This window comes from Scomber japonicus, chromosome 2 (genome assembly GCF_027409825.1).
Source record: "Scomber japonicus isolate fScoJap1 chromosome 2, fScoJap1.pri, whole genome shotgun sequence".
NCBI classification, from domain to species: domain Eukaryota; kingdom Metazoa; phylum Chordata; class Actinopteri; order Scombriformes; family Scombridae; genus Scomber; species Scomber japonicus.
Window position 1 is genome coordinate 6,292,974 of NC_070579.1, and position 24,267 is coordinate 6,317,240.

Genomic DNA, 24,267 nt, shown 5'->3' on the forward strand with positions numbered 1-24,267 from the left:
AGCCTGATTTATCTTATTCCTGTCCTGTGGTCCTCCACTGTTGTCCAAAAACAATTAAAAACCCATCAATGAGCCAGACTGCTTCACTGGGTGACATGTGTTTTTATTATGAAGAGTTTGGTCATGTTAGTTTGTTTAGAAATGTCTCCAAAGACTAATAACATCATGTTTTCAGTCTCCAGAGAGTAGTTCTGTGTAAGGCAGACACCACTGAGCACGTACAGGGTTGTCTGTGCTACATATCACAACCTCTTGCCGTTGTACGAAACTGCACAATCACTGTTAATAGAACCACGTGCATGCAGATACTTTGAACTGAAAACACAATCATGTTATTCATCTTTGGAGCTTTTTCAAAACAATCTAACATGACCAAACTCTTCATAATGAAGGAACATGTCACTAATTACAACGCTGTCCCTTTCTGATGTGTTTTTAATAGTTTTTGGACAACAACGGGGGTCTACAACAAAGAGGAATGAGATATATCAGGTTTACACACAGAATACTGGTCAGTACATTAGTTGATTGTTGGTTAGGCTCTGCACATGAGATTTATTGAGAACAAGAAAAATATAGAAAATCAGCAGCCTTATCCTTTAAAGTACGTAATAGATTGTGGTTTTGCTTACATTTGAATCCCTAAGTTTCCAATGCTTAAACATAAAAATGTTAAATTTCTGTAGTTTCTACTAGCAGATATTTTACTGCAAGATCTGATATTTTGGTATAAAAAAAGAAATGAAATATGTGGTTACTGAACATTTCTAAAATACAGTCAGTATAAATATATTTGCAACTTAACATTTTCTCATTGTGTTAAGAGAAAACATCATTCAGCCAGCTTTACAATTTTAGTGAAACATTTATTTCTAGGCAACAGGGTTGTCTGTAAACACCTTGACATACTGGTATCATCACATGAAATCAACTATCCTGTAACATCCAGTTCAACGGAATACACACATATTTATTTAGAAGATGCCTGATACATCACATCTTGTATTTTGGCACCTATGTAATAAATATCTTCCTTATCAAGATCTTGGTCACATTATCAATATCATCAACAGAAAAATTAAGCATACTACGGGGGGCGGGAGGGGGCGGGGTGGACCACATACAGCATCTGTGTCTCATGATGTGTGGCATCCATAATAAATCAAGGAACAATTCAAGGACTATCTATTAACTTTGCCTTCATTCAGGTGGCCTGCTCCTCTTCCTTCAACGCTACTTGTTCTTGCCTATGAGATTTCCTACTCGCTGCATGAATCGCCCCAATCTGTTGTGGTCACTGCTGCTTTGTGTCTGATATATCGAGTAGCCGGAGTTACTCCTGTTCAGGTAAGGGTTACTGTCTCTGTCTGAGGTATGCATGCTTGTAGGCTTCGTTGATTTGTCTGCAGGACTACTATCGGTGTTCATTAAATATTCAAATCGACTGTAGACTTTCTCTCTCCTGGGTGAATAGACGGTTGGTGTCTCCTCATTTAGAGTACTTCTCGAGCCGAGGTCCTGCTCCTCTGCAGTGTTTGACTTTTTCTTGCTTAAACGCTGAGGAGTCAACCTGTTAAAGGAGAATGAGGATTTATGTTTTTCTGTCTCTGTTTGCACATTCTGCCTGGAGGTGGTTGGTGATTGACCTTTCTTTGTTTGGTCTGCAGCAGATGTTGAGTTGTCTGACCTGAGTGATTGGTTTGATCCTGACGCATCATCTGATTTCAATGAGGACTTTCTTTGCAATGACTTCTCCTCCTTTTTGGATGCTTTCTTTTCTTCTGACTTAAGCAGCGAATATACTTTCAACCTTAGGGAATTCTTCCTGTGGAGCGGGCTTTCCTCTTGCTGCTGTTCTTTTGGACCATTAGAGTCCGCAACATGCTGAGATCCTGCAGTTGCTGAGATACTTGGGTCAGTTACTGTCTCGTTGGATACTGATTTGATGTCTTCTCTTTGGGCAGTGAAGCCTGAACTGTAACCTACAGAACTGTCACCTTCTCTGTATACAGCTTGATGGTGAGATTCTGGATGAATGCTTGATTTAGCAGAGTTCACCAAGTTGAGATGTGCATTTGAAGCGTCCTTCTCTTCAGGGATTTCAATCAAAGACTCCATTGCTCTTGGGTGCGGAGTATGCTTAAGCGATGGTTCATTGAGTTTCATATCTAGATTTGCAACTGAGGTCGTCCTGTGAAGAGGCTCATGCCAGTCGTGTATCTTTTGATTTAGAGCTGTTTGGATGTCATAGTGAGATACAGAGCGGTGCACCTGACTGAGATGAGCTCCCATTTTTGGCTCATTGTCTCTGTGGTTGGTTGGTGCAAAGCTGCGGCTGTCTTTTGTGTATGGATCTAAGTCTCCCATGCTCTGCCTCATGTCCAGACCTCTTAATGAAGACATTAATTTAGGTCTTTCGATAGTGGAATACATGGATCTCACAGACTCTTGGCTCTGCCTGAGGCTGATGCTGTCATGCTGACTGAGTCTATTATGCCTAATTTCCTCCAACCTGGACTTAACGTCCCTTGACCTGCTGTGAATCAGCTGTGACTGATGCTCATTTAAGCCTGTGTAACTGCTGTATGGGGATGTCAAAGGGGACAACACATCAGATGGTGCATTTTGAGGTGCATCACTGTCACTGTTAAGGTATGAATCGATTTTCCACTTGTTGAGTGACGTCTCAGAGCAGAACGGTATCACATTCTGGTCCGAACCATAGAGAACCTGGTGTCTAAGGTGCTGCTGTGACAAGCTGTTAATATTCAAGTTAGAAGCAAATCTCTCAGCAAAACTATTGTCCTTGGTTCCCTTCCTCAGCCGGGTCAGAGATTGTAACCTATGCAGGTCTCCTCCATAACTGTGTCCCCTCATCATATTCCCCATGTCGTAGTAGTGAGACTGATTCAGCCCGCCCTGCATGCTCATGCCCCTGGTCAACTTGCTGACAAACCTGTCTTCATGAATACTTTTCAAGCCGGTCATTGCTCTGGGTCTCATGTGCATTTGGTGGAGGGAGTGCTGGCTGGAGCTGAGCATGCTCAGGTTGTCTCTCATCTCCTGGCCAGATGTGGACAGCAGTGTAGGCACTATGGAGCGAGCATACAGTCGTCGAAACTCCTCATCATAAGAGCAAGCCAGCTGACCCGTGATCACCAGGACCATGCTCAGTCTGATCTTCTCATATGACCATGTGTAACTGGACAGGAAAATGGAGGAAAACAGTCATGAGACAGGTAACAGGGATGCAGTGACAAGGTTTAGACATATTTAAGCTTATGCAAATCAATTTGATGTCAGCATGTATAATTATTATCTTTAAATCATTATACTTAAAATTAAACATGACCAATGTTTACAATTACCACCAAACACATCACTTTTCTAGTTTTTATTTAATTTTCAGATGATTTTGCACACTATCAGATTTTAGTTGCAGGACCAAACACACTATACATACATTATAAACTGGGAAGAAACCAGATGTCCATCAGTCGGTCACTTGGACTTACTACCGACCTTTCACACACATTAAATCTGGTGTTTCTCTACTTGTATTAAGTGAATTTGTGTCTCTGATAATAGTAAACATCTGACTGAAATAACTAGTATTATGAGTGATGTAGTATGCAGTATTACAGTAAAAGTAGTGGTTTGGTCCCTACTACTACTACTACTACTTTGCTACTGCTTTTTTTTTACCAGTTAGTTCTCTAATCTTTGATTTTTGCTGAAATATTGGATCATTTAAACATGTATTGAAATTAAACCACGTGATAGTTTAGAGGGAAAAATCACTGAGCTGTTAACATCTGAAATGTGCCCGACTGCACACTGCTTTTTGTAAGACGTCAAAAGAACAAAAAGGCTTCATATTTAACAATGTGTTGTATTTCAAAAGCTTGTTATATTATCCATTGTGTCAAATCTGCATCTGAAAAGTAACTAAAGCTGTCAAATAAATGTAGTGGAGTAGAAGTATAAAGTAACATCACATGGAAATACTCAAAACTGTCCTTAAATGCTGTACTTGAGTAAATGTACTGAGTTACTTTCTCACCTGTATGTCCCATACAAAACTGTTCGGCAGTCGATGAGGATAAACTTCTGCTCCAAACTTCCATAAAATGTCATCCCAGACTGACATTTATACTGCGGCCCCCGAACCGTCCGTATGCGAATGGTCTGATGGAGAAAAAAAAGACAAATTAAAACAATCACAGCCTTCGGGAGAGAAAACAAATAGCATTTTCTGTCATTACTATAACTGAGTAGTTGTTTGTCTACATGTGACTTTTGCAATCAGTAAAAGGGCCATCATATGACAATACATTGCAGACTTTCTAAAAGAATCTGCACTTATGAGCTGATGTTCCCTGTGATCAATCACAAAACTCAAGCAAATATGAGGAACCCATGTTTGCCTGAAGCAGTGGGAAAAATACTTTCAAAAGATCTTCAAATGTGCTCTGAGTTAGTCATATCAAGTGGATATCTGCCACATTTACATATGTATTTCTTAATCATAAAATTCCCTCTTAGTGTTTCCCTGTTGAGCTGTGGTGGAAGTATAGTAACAAAAAGAGACTTTGCTACTAAAAACATTAACATTGAAACATAGAAGACTTGATTTGACTCATTTGGACGGCTGAAGCTTCATATTAGCTTGAGATCAACTTTTAAATACATTTTTGCACAGAGGACTGTAGCCTTTAGTAGGGTCATCATGAAACACTTTTATGTATTTAATTGTTATAGATTAGTTAAAAAACCTGTTATGATGCATTTCAATGAAATTGCTCTGTAGTGTTGCTGGAGCTTTGACCTTTTTAGACTTTTTTTCTCTTCTCCACACACCTTGGAAGTGAGTGAAGTTGTGGTAGAAACTTCTACTCGACTCTACACCTGAACAGGCTGCCAGTCAATCAGAGGGCTAATATAGAGACACAGACAACTATTCACTCTCACGTTCACACCTGTGGGCAATTTAGAATCACCAGTTAACCTCATCTGCATGTTTTTGGTCTGTGGGAGGAAGCCAGAGAAGCCGGGGAGAAGCCCCACTCTGGAGTAATAGTTAAATAGTTTTTTTCCCATTTCCATGCTTGGTTGCTTTGACGCACACACATTAAAAGACACCAACCCCCCTTGTGATACTTGACAAGCTCAGACCTGTGTGTCAGTTTTATCTGAGGCAGCTATTTCGATGTGGCTACTGGCTAAGCAATTTGCAAAACCGTCACTGTGTTCACTCTGATGACTTCTTCTTGTTTGCACTGCTGAAGTGTCGTCTTGACGCTGTTTAACAGGAACATCCAGCCGTGCCTTCGGCTGCTGCTGTTCTCTTGTCTCATAATGATAGGCAGAGCAGCAGCAAGGAAATGCTGAGCTTCTACCAGGGTGTGGAACAAATGTCAAATTTAATCCACCACATACTCCTGCCAGTAAAAGAAAGGTCATGCCACAGGCGAATCCTCCTCTGGCAGGGACATGTCAGTGGAATACAAATCTACAAACATGCAGCCAAACGAGTTGATTTTCTCATTTAAAATGTCAGAAAATGTTAAATGCTGCATCGTCATGGCTTTCTTTCTTTCCGTTCATCTAAATGACATCAAGTATGAAACTACAATCTGCTGACAATTTCCATATTATTCCAGATTAAGGAGAATTTTCTTAACTTTAAACTTTAAAGGCTGAAACAAGTGAATTTTTGATCCTCAGCAGACCACAAGGATTCTTAAATGTTGCGTCTGCACCTTGGTTTGCGCTCATGTGAATGAGAAAGGCATTGTAAAGAACAATAGATGAATTTAAGGTATTTAAAGGGTAAGATTAGGCAATTTAACTGACTGTAAATTAACATTAAGAAGTCTGGGAACAGATTAAGAAAGGATTTAGGTAGTGGGCGCAGTCCATTTATTGTTATTTCAGTTGGATTTTTGACTTTCTCCGTGCAGAGTTATGTATTTTGAGAGTAATTTACTGCAGGAGGAAAGTTTCTCTGTGCTCATCAGCCAGACGTGTGCTTACAAGCATGATTCATGACATCATAAACTTGTAGCTTGTAGCCAATTGTGATTGAGTATTTGACATGACATGTTTCAAGTGTAAACATGAAAGACATATTTTGTCTTGCAGTTAAACTTTTGAAATGAATATGTAAATCTTCTGGATTAGTGTTTGTGGGAAAAAGAGGGGATGTTATTGTAAAGGATAGGTTCACTGTTTTTTATGTCTGTCTTAAAACAACAGTTGGCCTTGTATAGATTTGAATATACAGTAGTATCATCTCTACAAGAACCACACATAATTCCAGTAAAGGATGTGTTCACAATTCTGACAGGCCTGTCTTAAAACAACAGTCAGGAACCCAATGAACCTGTTTTTCTTGCTGTGGTCATTCCTCCTGTTCATATCAACCATTAAAGGATCCCTTCATTATCCACTTACAATGTAAGTGATGGAGGACAAAATCCACAGTCCTCCTCCTGTGCAAAAATGTATTTAAAAGTTGATCTGAAGCTAATATGAAGCTAAACTGTCCAAATGAGTCAAATCAAGTAGATATGTTTCAATGTTACAGCCTTTTTTAAACTGTGTTCCTGCACATGCTCAGTAGCGTCTGCCTTACATAGACGAACTCTCCAGAGACTGAAAACTTGATAACGATTATTAGTCATTGGAGCCGTTTCCAAACAACCTAACATGACCAGACTCTTCATATTGAGGGAACATGTCACCCAGGGCAGCGGTGTGGCTCACTGACGGGTTTTTAATAGTTTTTGGGCCAGAAAAGAGGAATAGGATGTATCAGACTTCAGATACGCACACAATACTTGTTAGTAGATCAGTTCTTTGCTGGTTTGGCTCCAAACTTTGGTGCTTTTGATGTTTCTTACCTTGATGTCTTCAAAGTTGACTCCCAATCTTTGGGACATATTGTAGAAGCTCTCAAACTGGAAGTCATCCAGAAGGAGGTAGACCACCACTCCCTTGTAAGCCACATTGACGATCTCTCTGAAAATGTCGACATCGGTGAAGATGTCCATCGCTATGGCAATCATCTGAAGATGAAGGATTGAAAAAACGATTAAAAACAGGCGGAGTTAAATGTAGGACTTTTGAAGGCATGTTATTGACAGGTAGTGTTTTATACAGTGGTGTTATACATTTGAAATTGCAAAGTGTAATGTCAGCATAACTTTACAGACTACTGAGTACACTGCAGATGAAGATGATCTCCTCTAATGGCTGCATGGATGAATCTACATCTACAACGTCTATACGTGCGTGCACAAAGCAAAAAAAACGTTTAAACGTCTAAAACTAACCCAAACACTGGAAATACTTAATATAGCTGCATTTCAAGATGATTCAATATGTCATGGTTTATGTCATTTCAATGCATTTTAAAAAAAAAAGCATTGTGGTGTTGTGGAATAGTCGTTGTGGTTATAACAGGGAAGTTTGGACACTGTGTTTTAATAGTGTTAACTCAGCATTTCTAGCCTGATATTAATCTTCAAAAGCACATCGTGGCATGTCGTATCAGATGTCCTGTAAGTCAGAAGAGGTGTGGTGTCTCCAAGTAAAAAAAAAACATGACTCAAATCATGTCAGTCAGAGAAAATGAAATGATTTATGGTTCATGTCCTGATAATAATCAGGCCAGGTATTACCGGCTGCAGCTACATAACTGTTTATGCAGAACTTGTACACTCTGGGCATTATAGTACATATCCAAATGGCTCCACTGTCTGCATTTTCATATGGTGGATATCTGTAGCATGAAAGCTCATTTTACTGCTCACTTAGACAAACACACCCTGCTGTAATTAATGAATTATAAGTGTCAGCTCTGAACAGAAGGCGCTGAACATCGAGCACATTCAAGCCGAGACACGTTGGGTAGTTATTGGAAACATGGACGACATGCTGACCTTTTCATGAAGGAGAACTTACACAACAGGAAAAGTTTTTGTTGCAATGAGGCTGAACACACAATGCATGTAAACTATTGTTTGTATTTAAAGTTGCACGTAAAGGTCTCTGTGTCTTTGTTATTTATTCTCACAAACAGTCATCCATGACTAATCATTTGCCTCAGGTGGTTGGTTTCTCGTGCAAGTCACTGATCTGTCAGCTGCAAGTCACTTCAGTACTGTAGCTGCTGAATACACGTTTTCTTGTCTATATTACAGTTTTTGTGATGCTTACACTGGAACAACAGATGAATAGTTTAATCTATTACCAAAACCTATTCAATATTCTGCTTGTTAATAGTTACTTTTAAATTAAGAGAAATTTAAAGTTTTAAGTGACACTTTTGATTGCTGCAACCTTTTTGTAACATTAAATCTTCACACTCAGTGACAAAAAATGTTTATTTGGAAAGTCGTAGGAGGATTGTACAAATTGCCTCCATGTATATTGTTCTATGCAAAGTCAGCATGACACATAGAGCCACAATGGCAGCATTCATGGGAAACATATCAAGTTGGAATAAACCAGTATTTCCCTTTGAGTCTAATTGAGTTCAGTCTGTTTTTTGTGTTATTCTCTTCTGGTTATTGATTACTAGCTGCAAGTTTGCATTGATGGTATGTAACTCAGTACATTAACTTAAGTACTGTATGGAAAATACCAAGCATACATATGGACAATGGAGACCATGCTGCAAACTTGTTCTGAGATGTTATCGTAAATGTCTTACTAGTGTGTATTATCACCTGTTAAGATAATAAATTCATAAACGCCTACAGGGCATTAGCGTTACTCAAAGGAACCTTTATGATGTAACTCTTGGTGAAATCCTCTTTTTGTTGTTGGGTTTGTGGCCCAAGTAACTTAAGCCCAGTTGTATTTCCAAAGTAAGAACAGTGGATCTTCTGTATGGTATTATAATTACTGTTGGGGCTATCATTTGTAGAAATGATTCCCATAATGTTTTGTAAATGGCTGAAATCAGAAAACTATAAAACTGTATAGTAATAGTGATGTTTAGGGTTGGTGCATTACATTATCATCATTAATGTATACTACAATGTATTTAAATATATACTACAGTGTGTATTAATTTATACCACAGTGTGTTAATGTATACTACAGTGTGTATTTCTGTATACTAGTGTGTAGTAATGTTTACTACAGTGTGTATTAAGCTATGCCACAGTGTATTAATTTATACTATAGTGTGTTAATGTATACTATGCTGTGTTAGTGTATACTAGTGTATGTAGTAATGTATACTACAATGTCTGAATGTATACTACAGTGTGTATACTACATTGTGTGTTAGTGTATAGTGTGTTAGTGTATACTACAGTGTGTATACTACATTGTGTGTTAGTGTATACTACAGTGTGCTGTGTATGCAGAGAGTGAAGAGTGATGTGTTCTTCCCTCTGTGTGTAAAGCAACGCCTTTCATTGTGAGTTTGCTCTTTTAATAGACAGCTTTTGTCCTCATGCAGCATTTACCAGTGTGCAGGTTTACACATGTGTGCAACCAAAGCTACAAAGATAAATCCCAACACACTTACTCACACCTGACAGACGTGGAGATTTGGGCTTTGTATTCACTTTCATAACATTTCCTTTGTCAGTATTTGATCCTCACCTGCCTGGCCTCCTGAATCTGTTTCCGAATCACTTCTTTGATGGTGGGTGTGTTTTGTCTGGGTGGGTGGAACAGCATGCTGATGTTTGTGTCCGTTCCCTCCAGCATGACCTCCGGCCAGCCCAGGTCCAGGTCCGGCACCTCCTCATCAGACTCTAATGGGAAGTAGGTGGAAGGGTTGATCTCCTCGGGGACATATCCCTCCATTGGGTTGTCCTCCACAACCGGTGACTCTGCATTTTCCAAAATGAACGAAATCTCCTCCTCTGATAGAAATTGTCCAATCTGCTCAGCTCGGAGGAACTCATTGTAGGCCTCCTTGCCTCCTTTGAGCAGGGCATAAATTGCCAGACGGTAGGATTCTTTGTAGTGGGGCTGCACGTAAATCGGATTGTCGTCATGATTCAGTGACCGGCCGGACCGATTGGACTCCATTGATAATCCCTTTAGAGTGTCTGTGCGGCAGGCTTCTTCTTTACCTTTAGTATGACAATTTAAAGTATTAACAAGTCTGATCTGACTGAAAACTTAATTATAATAACTGCGAAGCTCATTTGGAAGAAAAAGTAGGTTATATGTAAAGTGAAGATGTAAAAACCTGCTCGTCAAGGATGATTCAGCTGAAGTAGGCAAACAATACGAGGCATGTGATGTCTTCCATCCCTGAACATTAATATTGACATGAACTAAATAATTATTGGAAAAAAACATACTTACTTCATGACCGGTGACAAAAATATTGGATTTCCTGTCTGATTCAAGTCCAACATTGATCTGAACTTTATAGTAAAAAGAGTCCTCCAGTCAGGCTTGGTGTGCATGCTGTCTCCTCCGTGAACAAGCAGCACTAGGGCGTGAGTTTCAAATCTCTGTTGTACTTGTGCTTCAGGTCCACTGACAGCACACATAAGGGAACAAGCTCCGCCCACCTAAGCTCACCTGGAGCAGGTTTGTCTGTGTATACAGCTGCCACAAAATGTCCTACAGCCTGTATACAATACTATTACTGTACCTTTTTTTTGGTGATTGCTTCAGAAGAACTCATGTTACCTCTCTCTGTCCTTCTGACATATTTAAGGTGAGACTGAGAGACAAAGACAACACAGACAATTTGATAAGTAAAGTTTATTTATTGCCATCACAAAGCATTGGTGGGGGGAAGAGGGGGGTTACAAGATGTCACAGACAGACAGATAGTCCTCTCTATTTTTTACTCACAGAGCCACTGACTAACAGAGAAAGCTACCTGGGAGAAAAAGTAAAGTATAAAGGGAGGAAAACTCAACCATCCCAGAGAAAAAACTAATAATAATCTGGTGTTAGGTGTTCCTGCCCAGGTACTGACAGCAGACAGCTCCATCCCTGCTAACTCCCAGGATGCCCAGTTTTAAAAGGATACATGATTTATTACTACTTTGGTCTTATTTCTGTAGTTTGGGGTATTACTTCAGTTTTGATAAACATATATATTGTATTGCACTCAACTAAAATATGGGAACGTGGTGACAGAAAGAGACACGATCAAACAAACCAGCAGTGAGCAAAACTACAATAATCACTCTGTGGTCAGTTTCTAAAGTTTAATAGATGTTTAAAAACTGACATTTTGGGTCAAGATTTTACTGTTTCCTATAAAGTTTGTCAAACCTGGGAGGACTGCTCGTACTTCTTGCCACATCTGACTTCTTCTTTTTTTTTTTTTAAGAGTTATTGCTTCCCAGAAATCAGCATTTAACCAGAAACGACTGGAAATAAGACCAAAGTTGTAATAAACACCACAAGAAAAACAAGTAAAACATCCACAAAAGAAGATGGATACAGGCTTTCCACTCAAATTACATAGTGGAAGGTGCAGCTTTTAGAAACATGGAACATTAATATCTACCCCGGCCTTTTCATTTTTCTTAGTTTTTTGTTTTTTCCCAACATCACAGTGACCAGCTGAAGGACATGTAACATCTGCTGTATGTAGTAAGCACTGTAAAAGCCCCTCCTGTGTAGGTTTATTCTACATGTATCCTGTAACTAGTCCTCCAAATGAAGAGAGGATGTATGAAACTGGTTAGATTTTTTTTTGAGGGAGTTGTAGTCCAGAATACGCAGCAGTTCAGAAAATTGGGACTTTTAACAGTGATTACGTTAAAAAACTAAACCTTAAAGTAACAACGTGGTTCCACACTCATGCTTTAAATCAGCGTTGTTCTCAGCAGACGTTTCCCCCTCCCTCCTCAGACGTCACCACCACCACCGTCTACTTCCTGGGTGGGGTGGGAGACTTCATGAATCTGGGCGGGGTGGGGTGACTTGACGCCACGAGATGGAGTCGGGGTTGGAGACTTGGGGGTCGGGGTATGAGACTTGGGAGTTGGGGTTGGAGACTTGGGAACCGGGGTGTGAGACTTGGGGGTCGGAGTTGGGGATTTGGGGACAGGGGTGGAAGCTGGAGTTGGGCTCTTCATGGATGCTGGGGTGTGGGACTTAGGAGGGGTTGGGGACAGCGCCTTGTGGCCGGGAGCGGGGGATTTTGGCGGCGCAGGCGTGACTGATGGCGTTTTGGGATGTCCCAGTTTGGGTTCGGGGATCTTCTCGCCGTGCTTTGTAGACGCTGACGGTGATCTCGACGAACTCGCCGCCGTACTTGTTCCTCACGTTGATGCTGTACTTGCCGGAGTCATCGGGAGTGACTTTGTTGATGACGAGGCTGGCGAACTTACCGCCTTCAAACGTGATCTTGGTGTGGCTCGGTGGAGGCGACTTCCTGCTCGTTCTTGAACCAGGTGACCTCGGGAGTCGGCTCGCCCCACACGGTGCAGGTCAGGCTCAGGGACTGGGGAAGGTTGAGAGTCAAACTCAAGTCACAATTTATTCAGATAGAAAGTACTGCAAGAAAACCTATTAAAGGCTCAGTTCACCTTAATATTAAAACACTTACTGCTAATGTTATCTAGACTACTAAATATAGACTTTGGGTTTCATTAGATAAGGTTTTGAATGGTGTAATGTACTTATATAGCACCTTTCTAGTCTTTACGATCACTCAAAGCTCTTTACATTACGTCATTCACCCATTCACACACATTCATACACTGATGGCAGGAGCTACCACACAGGGTGCCAACCTGCTCATCAGAGGAATTTAACCATTCATTCTCATTCATACACCGTTGGCACAGCAACGGGAGCAATTTAGGGGTTAAGTGTCTTGCTCAAGGACACATGGACATGTGGACTAGAGGAGCCGGGAATTGAACTGCCAATCTTCCAATTGGAGGACGGCCCGCTCTACCTTCTGAGCCCCGATCTCTCTCTCCCAGAGTTCTGCTAACATCCTGAACCAATCAAGTTAAATAATTGAAAAAAAGTAAAGTCTCACATCGTAATCTTTCCTAAAAGTTTTTAAGCTGCTTTTTATACTCTTATTTATTTATGTATGTGTCTGTATGAGCTACTGGATAAAGTATCTATCCATCCATCCATCCATCCCGCCCCCCCATCTCTCTCTCTCTCTCTCTCTCTCTCTCTCTCTCTCTCTCTCTCTCTCTCTCTCTCTCTCTCTCTCTCTCTCTCTCTCTCTCTCTCTCTCTCTCTCTCTCTCTCTCTCTCTCTCTCTCTCTCTCTCTCTCTCTCTCTCTCTCTCTCTCTCTCTCTCTCTCTCTCTCTCTCTCTCTCATTTTTGCTAATTAGCATTGAACCTGAAGTACAACTGAGGCTCAAAACCTTAGAACATAAAACTAAAATCTAAATGTAATCTATGTGATTGATAATAAAACAAATAAAATAAGTCCAATGAGAGACTTACAACTGACAAATGATCTCTTTATGAATCATAGCAGCATCTGCCATCATCTACTCTCTTTAATAAAAACCCTTACTACTGTTCTCTGTGTATGTTTCACAACAGTAAGAGCAGTGTATAATAGATGTTACGACATTTTGTTCCGGCACTTGTTTCCCAGGAATGCTGCCTGGGCGCTAACGCTCTGACCTCTGACTTCATTACAACACGTCTGCTCGTAATGATGGAGACGAAATACCTGAACACAGATCTGTAAACATGTCTTTATCATCGTTGGTTCATATCAGCGTCTGAACTTTGACAAAGTCTCTCACCTTCTCCTCCATAATAGTGACGACATCAGGCAGACCACCGACCACTCTGCCGCGGTCTGAGGAGAGACAGAAAGAAGAGTCAGTTTATGTTTATACATTTATCTTAAAAAGAAAAGGATATTCTGTGATGTAAGCTTCTGACTTTCACAGTGTAATCATGGTAGAAACAGGAGGAGGAGACTCTCTAAAACCTCTTTGCACTTTGTCTATTCAAATTTAACCCTCACATACTGTTCTTATTCGGCCAGTGCAGAGTCTCTACACCAATTCACATTCACAAATTACCCATTAGTCATTAATAAATGTTTATTCAATATTAATGTAAAGCTATCAGAGAGCAAACAGAGTGTGTATTTATTAAAAAAAGACATTCACAATCACTATTTATAGTCCAAGAACATGTTTGAATGTTGATTTATGATTTTTTTTACATTTGCATATATAAAAATGTGAATCAGCTGCACAAAAAAGATGCATTTTATTTAAATTGTGTATAAGGTGGGTCACATTAGGAAATGTCAAGCTGAAATAAAATGTGTATATGATGTTTTTACAGCTCTCAAATGTAAAAAAAAATGGGTCAAATCTGATCCTGAACAGTATTTAAGGGTTAAACACATCATCATGATCTCTCCATTGATACACATCATTTAAAAAGAAAATCCTTTTATCCTTAAATAGGTCTAAAAAATGTCTGAGGGAATAATCTCTCACTAACTGTGTGGAAAGAAGAATAAATGATGATATACTCACTCTTCTCAGCAAATGCAGCTGCCCTAAAAAGGAGAGAAGAGAGAGAGAGAGAAGGTCGGCATGGTTACAAACTATTCAAAGATTCATGTTTAAAGTATTAATGATGTCAAATAACTTACTTAAGTCTCAGGTATTCTTCATAGGCGTCGGTGTATGCTGCAGAAAGAGAAATATTCCCATTAAAACTCTAAATTCACCAGAAGTTTGATGCTGCCCTAAAGAGAAAGGATTTTATTTGTAGTCTGTTTCATTTGTGTCTATTTTCTATTAATTACATACTGTAATAGTAAAATGATAAACTTGACATTATGCCAACCGATACCCGGCCACCTGCCAGACATTTAGGAGTAATCTTTTATTCAGATCTGACCTTTGAAACCGGTTTACTAAAGTCTTCCTGTCTTATTTTGTTTTTTGTTGGGAAGCGTCTCTTAAATCCAACCACTTCTGTGGAAGCGTCAGTCAGACACACTGTGGCTTTTTTTCTTTTTTTTTTTTTTTAATGTGTTTTTTTTCTCTATCCAGGTGCAACCAGCTAATTAGTTTCTACCTGTGCGTCTTGTCTGTGGTTGTTACAGGTTTTGAATCAGCCCAATCGTCATCCAGACCCTTCTATGAATGAGCAGAACTGGAGAGTGAGAGCGTCTCATTCATCAGATTAACTTGCTAAAACTAAAACTTTTTAAAAAGTGTTTGGTGGGAGATTAAAGTCTGTGTAAAGTAAGAATAAATATGTGTTCTGAGTTTGACATACCACAGAAAAGTGTGTTGTTAACCACCCTGCCAAATTTGAATGATTAAAAAAATCACTAAATATATGAAATTAGGCTTCAAAATTGTGTAAAAATCAGCCTCTTTCTCTGCTCCCAAACGCTGAAGCCCCGCCCCCTACCAAGTGTCACCTGTCAATCAAAGTCACCACTCTACCAGAAACATGGATGCTACGTCTGAGAGCTTTCTGCAGTTAACTCAGCTGCTAGCTCAGCGGCTAACTCAGCTACTAGCTCGGCGGCTAACTCAGTGGCTAGCTTGGTGGCTAACTCGGCTGCTAACTCTGCTGCTAGTCGGCGGGTAACTTGGCTGCTAGCTCGGCGGCTAACTCGGCTGCTAGCTTGGCGGCTAACTTGGCTGCTAGCTCGGCGGCTAACTCGGCTGCTAGCTTGGCGGCTAACTTGGCTGCTAGCTCGGCGGCTAACTCAGCTAAGTGGCTAACTGTAGACTGTAGTAGTAGTAGTGTGTGCTGAATGTATTTATACCTCTACAGCAGCAGGGGCGGGTTTATGCTAATCACTAAATCCTGAACACAGAAACCTTGAAACACAGTTTGTGAAGCCTAGCTCCACAATTCAAATCTAAATGGTTGAAATGCTTTTTACACCTTTTTTAGAAATACATTTATGACCTATTTAATGTGTTTAGAAGAAAATGTCTGAATTCCCTTTACACAGTCTTTAAGGACAGTGCTGGTAGATGTTGGTAAGCGTTGGTAGACACACTGGTTTACTGGTTGATGCTTCCTCTGTAATGGTTTTGGTGCCATCAGCTGATTGGTTTCTACCTGTGTGTGTGTGTCAGTCATACATTGGTCATTCCAGATTTGAATCAGCCAATCATCATGAAGAGTAGTACATTTAAAAACAGGTGTGTGGTGGGAGGTTAAGGTTGATAGATGTTGGTAAATGTTGGGCTTACTGGTTGATGCCTCCTCTGTAAAGTCATTCTGGTAGATTAGTAAGTTAGGACCTTTATTGTGTGTTGTTCCTTTAGCCCAACCAGTTAATCCTGTCCTCTCTGACATTTAAGATCCTTCTGTGTGTTTATACATATAGAGAATAACTGATCATTAACTGTACGTTCATATATGTCTCAACATACTTTGACTCTTTAAGGTTTTGCTGTCTCTGTTTCACCTCACTAGTTTTTAACCTTCCTGTCGTCCTCCCGGGTCAATTGACCCTGTCTGTTTTAACTGTTCCTTCCTTCCTTCCTTCCCTCCTTCCTTCCTTCCTCCTTTCCTTCTGTTCTTCCTCCCTCCTACTTTCCTTTCTTCCTTATTTCCTCTGTCCTTCCTTATTTCCTCTGTCCTTTCCTTCCTCCCTCCCTCCCCTCCTTCCTTCTTCCCTTCCTTCCTTCCTTTCTTTCCTCCTTTCCTTCCTTCTTTCCTTCCTTCCTCCCTCCCTCCCTCCCCTCCTTCCTTCCTTCCTTCCCTCCCTCCCTCCCTCCCCTCCTTCCTTCCTTCCTTCCTTCCTCCCTTCTCTCTTTCTTTACTTCCCTCCCTCCCTCCTACTTTCCTTCCTTCCTTATTTCCTCTGTCATTCCTTCCTCCCACCCTCCCTCCCTCCCCTCCTTCCTTCCTTCCTTCCTCCCTCCCTCCCTCCCTCCCTCCCTCCCCTCCTTCCTTCCTTCCTTCCTTCCTCCCTTCCATCCTTCTTCCTCCCTTCCTTCCTTCCTTTCTTCCTTCCTTCCATCCTTCTTCCTTCCTTCCTTCCTTGACTCGAGGACAACAGGAGGGTTAAGCTCCTCACATCTGGAACAAACTCCCAGAAGAAGACTTCAGGTTCGCTCCAACTCTCCAAGCTCTCCTTTAAATCACGGCTGAAGACTTTCTTTTTTTTAAAATTAATCCAAATCTAAGGGTTAATATCTCACACTGCACTGTAACCTTTTATTCTACTGTTGGTTTTTACATTATTAGGCAAGGCAGTTTTATTTATATAGCGCATTTCATACACAATGGCAACTCAATGTGCTTTACATAAAACAGAAACATTAAAACATACAATTACCCCCCCCCCCCCCCCCCCCACCCTTGAACTCTGGGCTCAACTATCTGACCTGAGTCAGTAGATCTCAGAGCTCTACTGGGTTTATATTCTACTAACATGTCATTTCATGTATTCTGGACCTAAACCATTCAGTGATTTGTAGACCAGTAGCAGAACTTTAAAATCTATTCTATAGCTGACTGGGAGCCAGTGTAAAGACTTTAGAGCTGACTGGGAGCCAGTGTAAAGACTTGAGAACTGACTGGGAGCCAGTGTAAAGACTTTAGAACTGACTGGGAGCCAGTGTAAAGACTTTAGAACTGGAGTAATGTGCTCTGATCTCTTTGTTCTGGTTAAAACTCGAACTGCAGCGTTCTGAATGAGCTGCAGCTGTTTAATGCTTTTTTGTGGGAGTCCAGTCAGAAGACCGTTACAGTAGTCGAGTCTACTTGAGATGAAAGCATGAATCAACTTCTCCTGGTCTGTTACTTAAATTCAACAGTGCTCTCTCTCTCTCTCTCTCTCTCTCTCTCTCTCTCTCTATATATATATATATATATATATATATATATATATAAAAAAAGACATGTATAAAAAGACATTTAAACACAATTAAGAGTGTTGGATTGGGAATTAAATTGAGCTAAAATAGAGTAAGATAAGATGAAATGAGCAGTTCACTAAATATTTTAAGAGAAAGCTAAAAACTTACCTCTTCAATTTAGCTTTTCTATTCTCACCACTGCACTTTTTATTGTTCTATCTAATTTGTATATTCCATTATTTTTTATTTCTTTCCTTCCTCTTGTCTTCTTTATTACTTGTGTACTTACTCAAGATTAATAAAGTACAATTTAAAGTGTGTTAGTTCAGTGAGTGGTCTATCGTTACCTTGTCCAGAGAGGTCAAAGGTCCTGGTGTGTGTCTTCTCTCCGTCTGAGATCTCGATGGTGTAGTGACCCTTCTCCTTGTCGGACGGGTCGCAGATCTGCATCCAGGCCATCTCCGCTGTGCCACCGATCCTCATCTTCTCAGAGGAGGCGATCTTACTCTCCCTGCAGGGTGTGACATCACAGGCACAGGACGCAGGATTCAGGTTAAGTTCAGACGGATAATGTGTCGACTATAATGGCTGCAAAAGGATGTGTTTCTACCAGAGAGACTGTGGAAGGTGTGAAGAGGAGCTACAGCTGTCCCTTAAATCAGAGGTGTCAAACTCATTTTCATTCAAGCCCCTCGTGGCCCATTTGTTTAAAAAATGCACGCTAAAGTGCCCTTCTGGGAGCCAAAATGTGCGCTAAGGTGCCCTCCTGGTTGGCAAAACACGCTAAAACTGCCCTCTTCAGTGGCTGAGAACGTGCTGTATGTGCCCTTTTTTTCCCTTTTTGCCCCTGCCTCTGTCCTCCCTTTAAATATTTCATTATCATTTATAACAGAAGGTGACTAATTAGATTTAGCTGATGGCTTACCAGAAATTGAGAAGACCCATTTTAAATGTCCTAATAATGCTTATACGAGCTCGGTGGCTAACTCGGCTGCTAGCTCGGCGGCTAACTCAGCTGCTAGCTCGGCGGCTTAACTCAGCTAACTCAGCTAACTGGCTAACTGTAGCAGTAATTATACTTGCAGATATGATGATATTAGAAGGTGAAACCATTTATTAATATCATTGGAGGGTCTTCTTGATGAACCACAGGACTAAATTCACAAAGAAAGTTTGATGCTGGAAGATAATAGCACCTAAAAGTCACCATAGGCTTAACCATGCATAAAGCTAATACTTAATACTTAATTAGAAAGTGGTAACCATGGGTGACGCTGATATTTGGCAACCTTAAGACAGCTGTGACTGACTGGTTTACACAAGAGTTTGACAGCTGGCATGATTCCCTCACATCCCAGCTGGAAAAAAGTAAATATTTGAATCCTGTATACTTAAATAAAGCGTTTAATAATCCGTACTTGTGTTTCCAGACGGTCTTCATCTCCTCTGTGTAGTAGCTCATGTAGCACTGCAGCCTGATGCCCTCCGGAGTACACTGCAGCACCAGCTCAGAGGCGGACGCACCTGACACACAAACACACATTAAAACACACATTAAAACACACACACACACACACAAGTCAGAAACAATCAGTCTTTTGTCTGTCGGCCATGTCGGCTCACAAAAACATCGACTGTAGGTCAATGAGGGTTTTTATGTGTCCATGTGGTGTAATCAAATTTAAAGGGTTAAAATGTGAAAATAAACATATGAATAACTTTTTTTGTGGACTTAGCATCAAATTTCTGCTTTTTAATCCATTTTGAGAGAATATATTAGAGGATTATGGTAAAAATGTCTAAGTGGTGTAACCATAAAAACTTTGAAGAAAGGAAGGAAGGAAGGGAGAGAGGAAGGAAGGACTAAAGGAAGGGAGGGAGGAAGGAAGGAAGGGAGGAGGAAGGAAAGAAAGAAGGGAGGGAGGGAGAGGAGGAAAGAATGAAGGAAGGAGGAAGGAAGGAAAGAAAGAAGGGAGGGAGGAAGCAAGGGGGGTAGGGATGAAGGAAGGATGGAAGGAAAAAAGGGAGGATGGAAGGAAGGGAGGGAGGGAGGAAGGAAGGATGGAAGGAAGGAAAAAAGGGAGGGAGGAAGGATGGAAGGAAGGAAAAAAGGGAGGGAGGGAGGGAGGGAGGGAGGGAGGAAGGAAGGAAGGAAGGAAGGAAGGAAGGAAGGAGGAAGGGAGGAAGGGAGGGAAAGAAGGAAGGGAGGAAGGAAGGGAGGGAGGGAGGAAGGTTGAAAGGAAGGGAGGAAGGAAGGGAGGTAGGGAGGAAGGAAGGATGGAAGGAAAAAAGGGAGGAAGGAAGGGAGGGAGGAAGGAAGAAGGAGAATATATTAGAGGATTATGGTAAAAATGTCTAAGTGGTGTAACCATAAAAACTTTGGAAGGAAGGAAGGGAGGAAGGAAGGGAGGGAGGGAGGGAGGAAGGAAGGAAGGAAGGGAGGAAGGGAGGAAGGAAGGAAGGAAGGGAGGGAGGGAGGGAGGAAGGTTGGAAGGAAGGAAGGAAGGAAGGGAGGGAGGGAGGGAGGGAGGGAGGAAGGAAGGAAGGAAGGGAGGGAGGAAGGAAGGAAGAAAGGGAGGAAGGGAGGGAAAGAAGGAAGGGAGGAAGGGAGGAAAGAAGGAAGAAAGAAGGAAGGGAAAGAAGGGAGGGAGGAAGCAAGGGAGGTAGGGAGGAAGGAAGGATGGAAGGAAAAAAGGGAGGAAGGAAGGAAGGAAGGAAGGAGAATATATTAGAGGATTATGGTAAAAATGTCTAAATGGTGTAACCATAAAAACAGTAAATAGTCAATAAAACACCATATCAACTAGTCTGGCATGATCTTACATCCTTCCTTCCTTCCTTCCTTCCTACCTAACACCATATCAACTAGTTTGGCATGATCTTACACCCTTCCTTCCTTCCTTCCTTCCTTCCTACCTAACACCATATCAACTAGTTTGGCATGATCTTACATCCTTCCTTCCTTCCTTCCTTCCTTCCTACCTAACACCATATCAACTAGTTTGGTATGATCTTACATCCTTCCTTCCTTCCTTCCTTCCTTCCTTCCTTCCTTCCTTCCTACCTAACACCATATCAGCTAGTTTGGCATGATCTTACATCCTTCCTTCCTTCCTTCCTTCCTACCTAACACCATATCAACTAGTTTGGCATGATCTTACATCCTTCCTTCCTTCCTTCCTTCCTTCCTACCTAACACCATATCAACTAGTTTGGCATGATCTTACATCCTTCCTTCCTTCCTTCCTTCCTTCCTCCCTTCCTACCTAACACCATATCAACTAGTTTGGCATGATCTTACATCCTTCCTTCCTTCCTTCCTTCCTTCCTACCTAACACCATATCAACTAGTTTGGCATGATCTTACATCCTTCCTTCCTTCCTTCCTTCCTACCTAACACCATATCAACTAGTTTGGCATGATCTTACATCCTTCCATCCTTCCTTCCTTCCTTCCTTCCTTCCTTCCTTCCTTCCTTCCTTCCTTCCTTCCTTCCTTCCTACCTAACACCATATCAACTAGTTTGGCATGATCTTACATCCTTCCATCCTTCCTTCCTTCCTTCCTTCCTTCCTTCCTTCCTTCCTTCCTTCCTACCTAACACCATATCAACTAGTTTGGCATGATCTTACATTATAACTTTTATATTAAATAAAGCTAATGGAATACTATTGTTCTAAATATTACATTTAATCTGGGTAACCATGGAGACCAGGAAACATTTAGAGTGTATCTTTCTTTTCCTTCCTCCTACTTTCTTTCTCTAGGTGGATAAAATATTTAATATTTATCATTCTGTTGCGGTTACTTCTTTCTTTCCTCCTTTTTCATTCCTTTCTTCCTTTATCTTTCCTTCTTGTTCTTTCTTTCTTTTTTCCTCTTCCACTTTTATCTTTCTCTGTTTCTTTCTCCTCCTACTTATCTTTCATTCATTCTTTCGTTCTCTTTCTGTCCTTCATCCTACATCTGTTTTTTTTCTTTCTTTCCTCCTTTCTTTCCTTCTTTCTTTCTTTCTTTTTCTTTCTTTCTAGGTGGATAAAATATTTAATATTTATCATTCTGTTGCGGTTACTTCTTTCTTTCCTCCTTTTTCATTCCTTTCTTCCTTTATCTTTCCTTCCTTCTTGTTCTTTCTTTCTTTTTTCTCTTCCACTTTTATCTTTCTCTGTTTCTTTCTCCTCCTACTTATCTTTCATTCATTCTTTCGTTCTCTTTCTGTCCTTCATCCTACATCTGTTTTTTTTTCTTTCTTTCCTCCTTTCTTTCTTTCTTTCTTTCTTTCTTTCTTTCTTTCCTTCCCTTCTTTCTTTCTTTCTTTCTTTCCTTTCTTCCTTCCTTCCTTCCTTCCTTCTTTCCTTCTTTCTTTCTTTCTTTCTTTCTTTCTTTCTTTCCTTCTTTCTTTCTTTCTTCCTTTCTTTCTTCCTTTCTTCCTTTCTTCCTTCCTTCCTTCCTTCTTTCTTTCCTTCTTTCCTTTCTTTCCTTCTTTCTTTCTTTCTAGGTGGATAAAATATTTAATATGTATCATTCTTTTGTGGTTACACCATTTGACATTTTCAGCAGCATTCAGTCTTACTATTGGTAAAAAATGGTGCAAATCTCATTTTAACAAACCTGATGCTGCTTTTAAGATGATTTTTTAAACATATTTTTGAATCTTGCCAACCTTTATTAGTCACTGACCCTCTTACAGTACAGTCGTGTCTGTCGGCCATGTTGGCTCATGTCTATGCAGTCAGTAAAAGCTGCAAGCATCCAAATACTATTCATCCTTCGTGTCGTCCTCCTGGGTCAAATTGACCCTGTTTGTTTTGACTGTTCCTTCCTTCCTTCCTTTGTCCTTCCTCCCTTTCCTTCCTCCTCTCCTTCTTTCTTCCTTTGTTCTTTCCTCTGTCCTTCCTTCCTTTCCTTCCTCCCTTCCTTCTTTCCTTTCCACCCTTCCTTCCTTCTTCCTCCCTTTTCTTCCTTCCTTCCTTTGTCCATCCTCCCTTTCCTTCCTCCTCTCCTTCTTTCTTCCTTCCTTCGTTCTTTCCTCTGTCCTTCCTTCCTTTCCTTCTTTCCTTTCCACCCTTCCTTCCTTCTTCCTCCCTTTTCTTCCTTCCTTCCTTTGTCCTTCCTCCCTTCCTTCTTTCCTTTCCACCCTTCCTTCCTTCTTCCTCCCTTTTCTTCCTTCCTTCGTCCTTCCTCCCTTTCCTTCCTCCTCTCCTTCTTTCTTCCTTCGTTCTTTCCTCTGTCCTTCCTTCGTTCCTTCCTCCCTTCCTTCTTTCCTTTCCACCCTTCCTTCCTTCTTCCTCCCTTTTCTTCCTTCCTTCCTTCCCTTACTTCCTCCCTCCTCCCTTTTCTTCCTTCCTTCCTCCCTCCTTTCCTTCCTTCGTCCTCTCCTTCTTTCTTCCTTCGTTCTTTCCTCTGTCCTTCCTTCCTTTCCACCCTTCCTTCCTTCTTCCTCCCTTTTCTTCCTTCCTTCCTTCCCTTACTTCCTCCCTCCTCCCTTTTCTTCCTTCCTTCCTCCCTCCTTTCCTTCCTTCCTTCCTCCCTCCTCCCTGTTCTTCCTTCCTCCCTTTCCTTCCTCCTTCGTTCTTTCCTCTGTCCTTCCTTCCTTTCCTTCCTCCCTTCCTTCTTTCCTTTCCACCCTTCCTTCCTTCTTCCTCCCTTTTCTTCCTTCCTTCCTCCCTCCTCCCTTTCCTTCCTCCTCTCCTTCTTTCTTCCTTCGTTCTTTCCTCTGTCCTTCCTTCCTTTCCTTCTTTCCTTTCCACCCTTCCTTCCTTCTTCCTCCCTTTTCTTCCTTCCTTCCTTTGTCCTTCCTCCCTTCCTTCTTTCCTTTCCACCCTTCCTTCCTTCTTCCTCCCTTTTCTTCCTTCCTTCGTCCTTCCTCCCTTTCCTTCCTCCTCTCCTTCTTTCTTCCTTCGTTCTTTCCTCTGTCCTTCCTTCGTTCCTTCCTCCCTTCCTTCTTTCCTTTCCTTCCTCCCTTCCTTCTTTCCTTTCCACCCTTCCTTCCTTCTTCCTCCCTTTTCTTCCTTCCCTTACTTCCTCCCTCCTCCCTTTTCTTCCTTCCTTCCTCCCTCCTTTCCTTCCTTCCTCCTCTCCTTCTTTCTTCCTTCGTTCTTTCCTCTGTCCTTCTTTCCTTTCCTTCCTCCCTTCCTTCTTTCCTTTCCACCCTTCCTTCCTTCTTCCTCCCTTTTCTTCCTTCCTTCCTTCCCTTACTTCCTCCCTCCTCCCTTTTCTTCCTTCCTTCCTCCCTCCTTTCCTTTCTTCCTGCCTCCCTCTCTTCCTTCCTTCCTTCCTCCTCTCCTTCTTTCTTCCTTCGTTCTTTCCTCTGTCCTTCCTTCTTTCCTTTCCACCCTTCCTTCCTTCTTCCTCCCTTTTCTTCCTTCCTTCCTTCCCTTCCTTCCTTCCTTCATTCCCTTACTTCCTCCCTCCTCCCTTCCTTCTTTCCTTTCCACCCTTCCTTCCTTCTTCCTCCCTTTTCTTCCTTC

At 41.2% G+C, this 24,267-nt stretch overlaps 2 protein-coding genes across 2 annotated transcripts in view; both read right to left on the reverse strand.

Annotated features, from left to right (window-relative positions):
* Window positions 1–1,233: 1,233 nt before the first annotated feature.
* LOC128381035 (protein FAM83B-like) lies at window positions 1,234–10,059 on the reverse strand. The gene is made up of 4 exons (XM_053340976.1): window positions 9,625–10,059; window positions 6,906–7,070; window positions 4,064–4,188; window positions 1,234–3,202 (listed from the first exon to the last, which is right to left on the reverse strand). Exons 1-4 carry the CDS (start codon window positions 10,057–10,059, stop codon window positions 1,234–1,236), a joined length of 2,694 nt encoding a protein of 897 aa, XP_053196951.1.
* A 1,642-nt stretch (window positions 10,060–11,701) lies between these two features.
* The window catches only part of myom2a (myomesin 2a), a 62,066-nt gene continuing 49,500 nt past the window's right edge, over window positions 11,702–24,267 (reverse strand). The window contains 9 exon segments of the mRNA XM_053340987.1: window positions 11,702–11,923; window positions 11,925–12,221; window positions 12,223–12,357; window positions 12,359–12,451; window positions 13,735–13,790; window positions 14,488–14,510; window positions 14,607–14,643; window positions 18,144–18,307; window positions 19,215–19,320. Of these exon segments, the coding sequence (XP_053196962.1) occupies window positions 11,876–11,923; window positions 11,925–12,221; window positions 12,223–12,357; window positions 12,359–12,451; window positions 13,735–13,790; window positions 14,488–14,510; window positions 14,607–14,643; window positions 18,144–18,307; window positions 19,215–19,320 (959 nt within the window). The 3' untranslated portion in view covers window positions 11,702–11,875.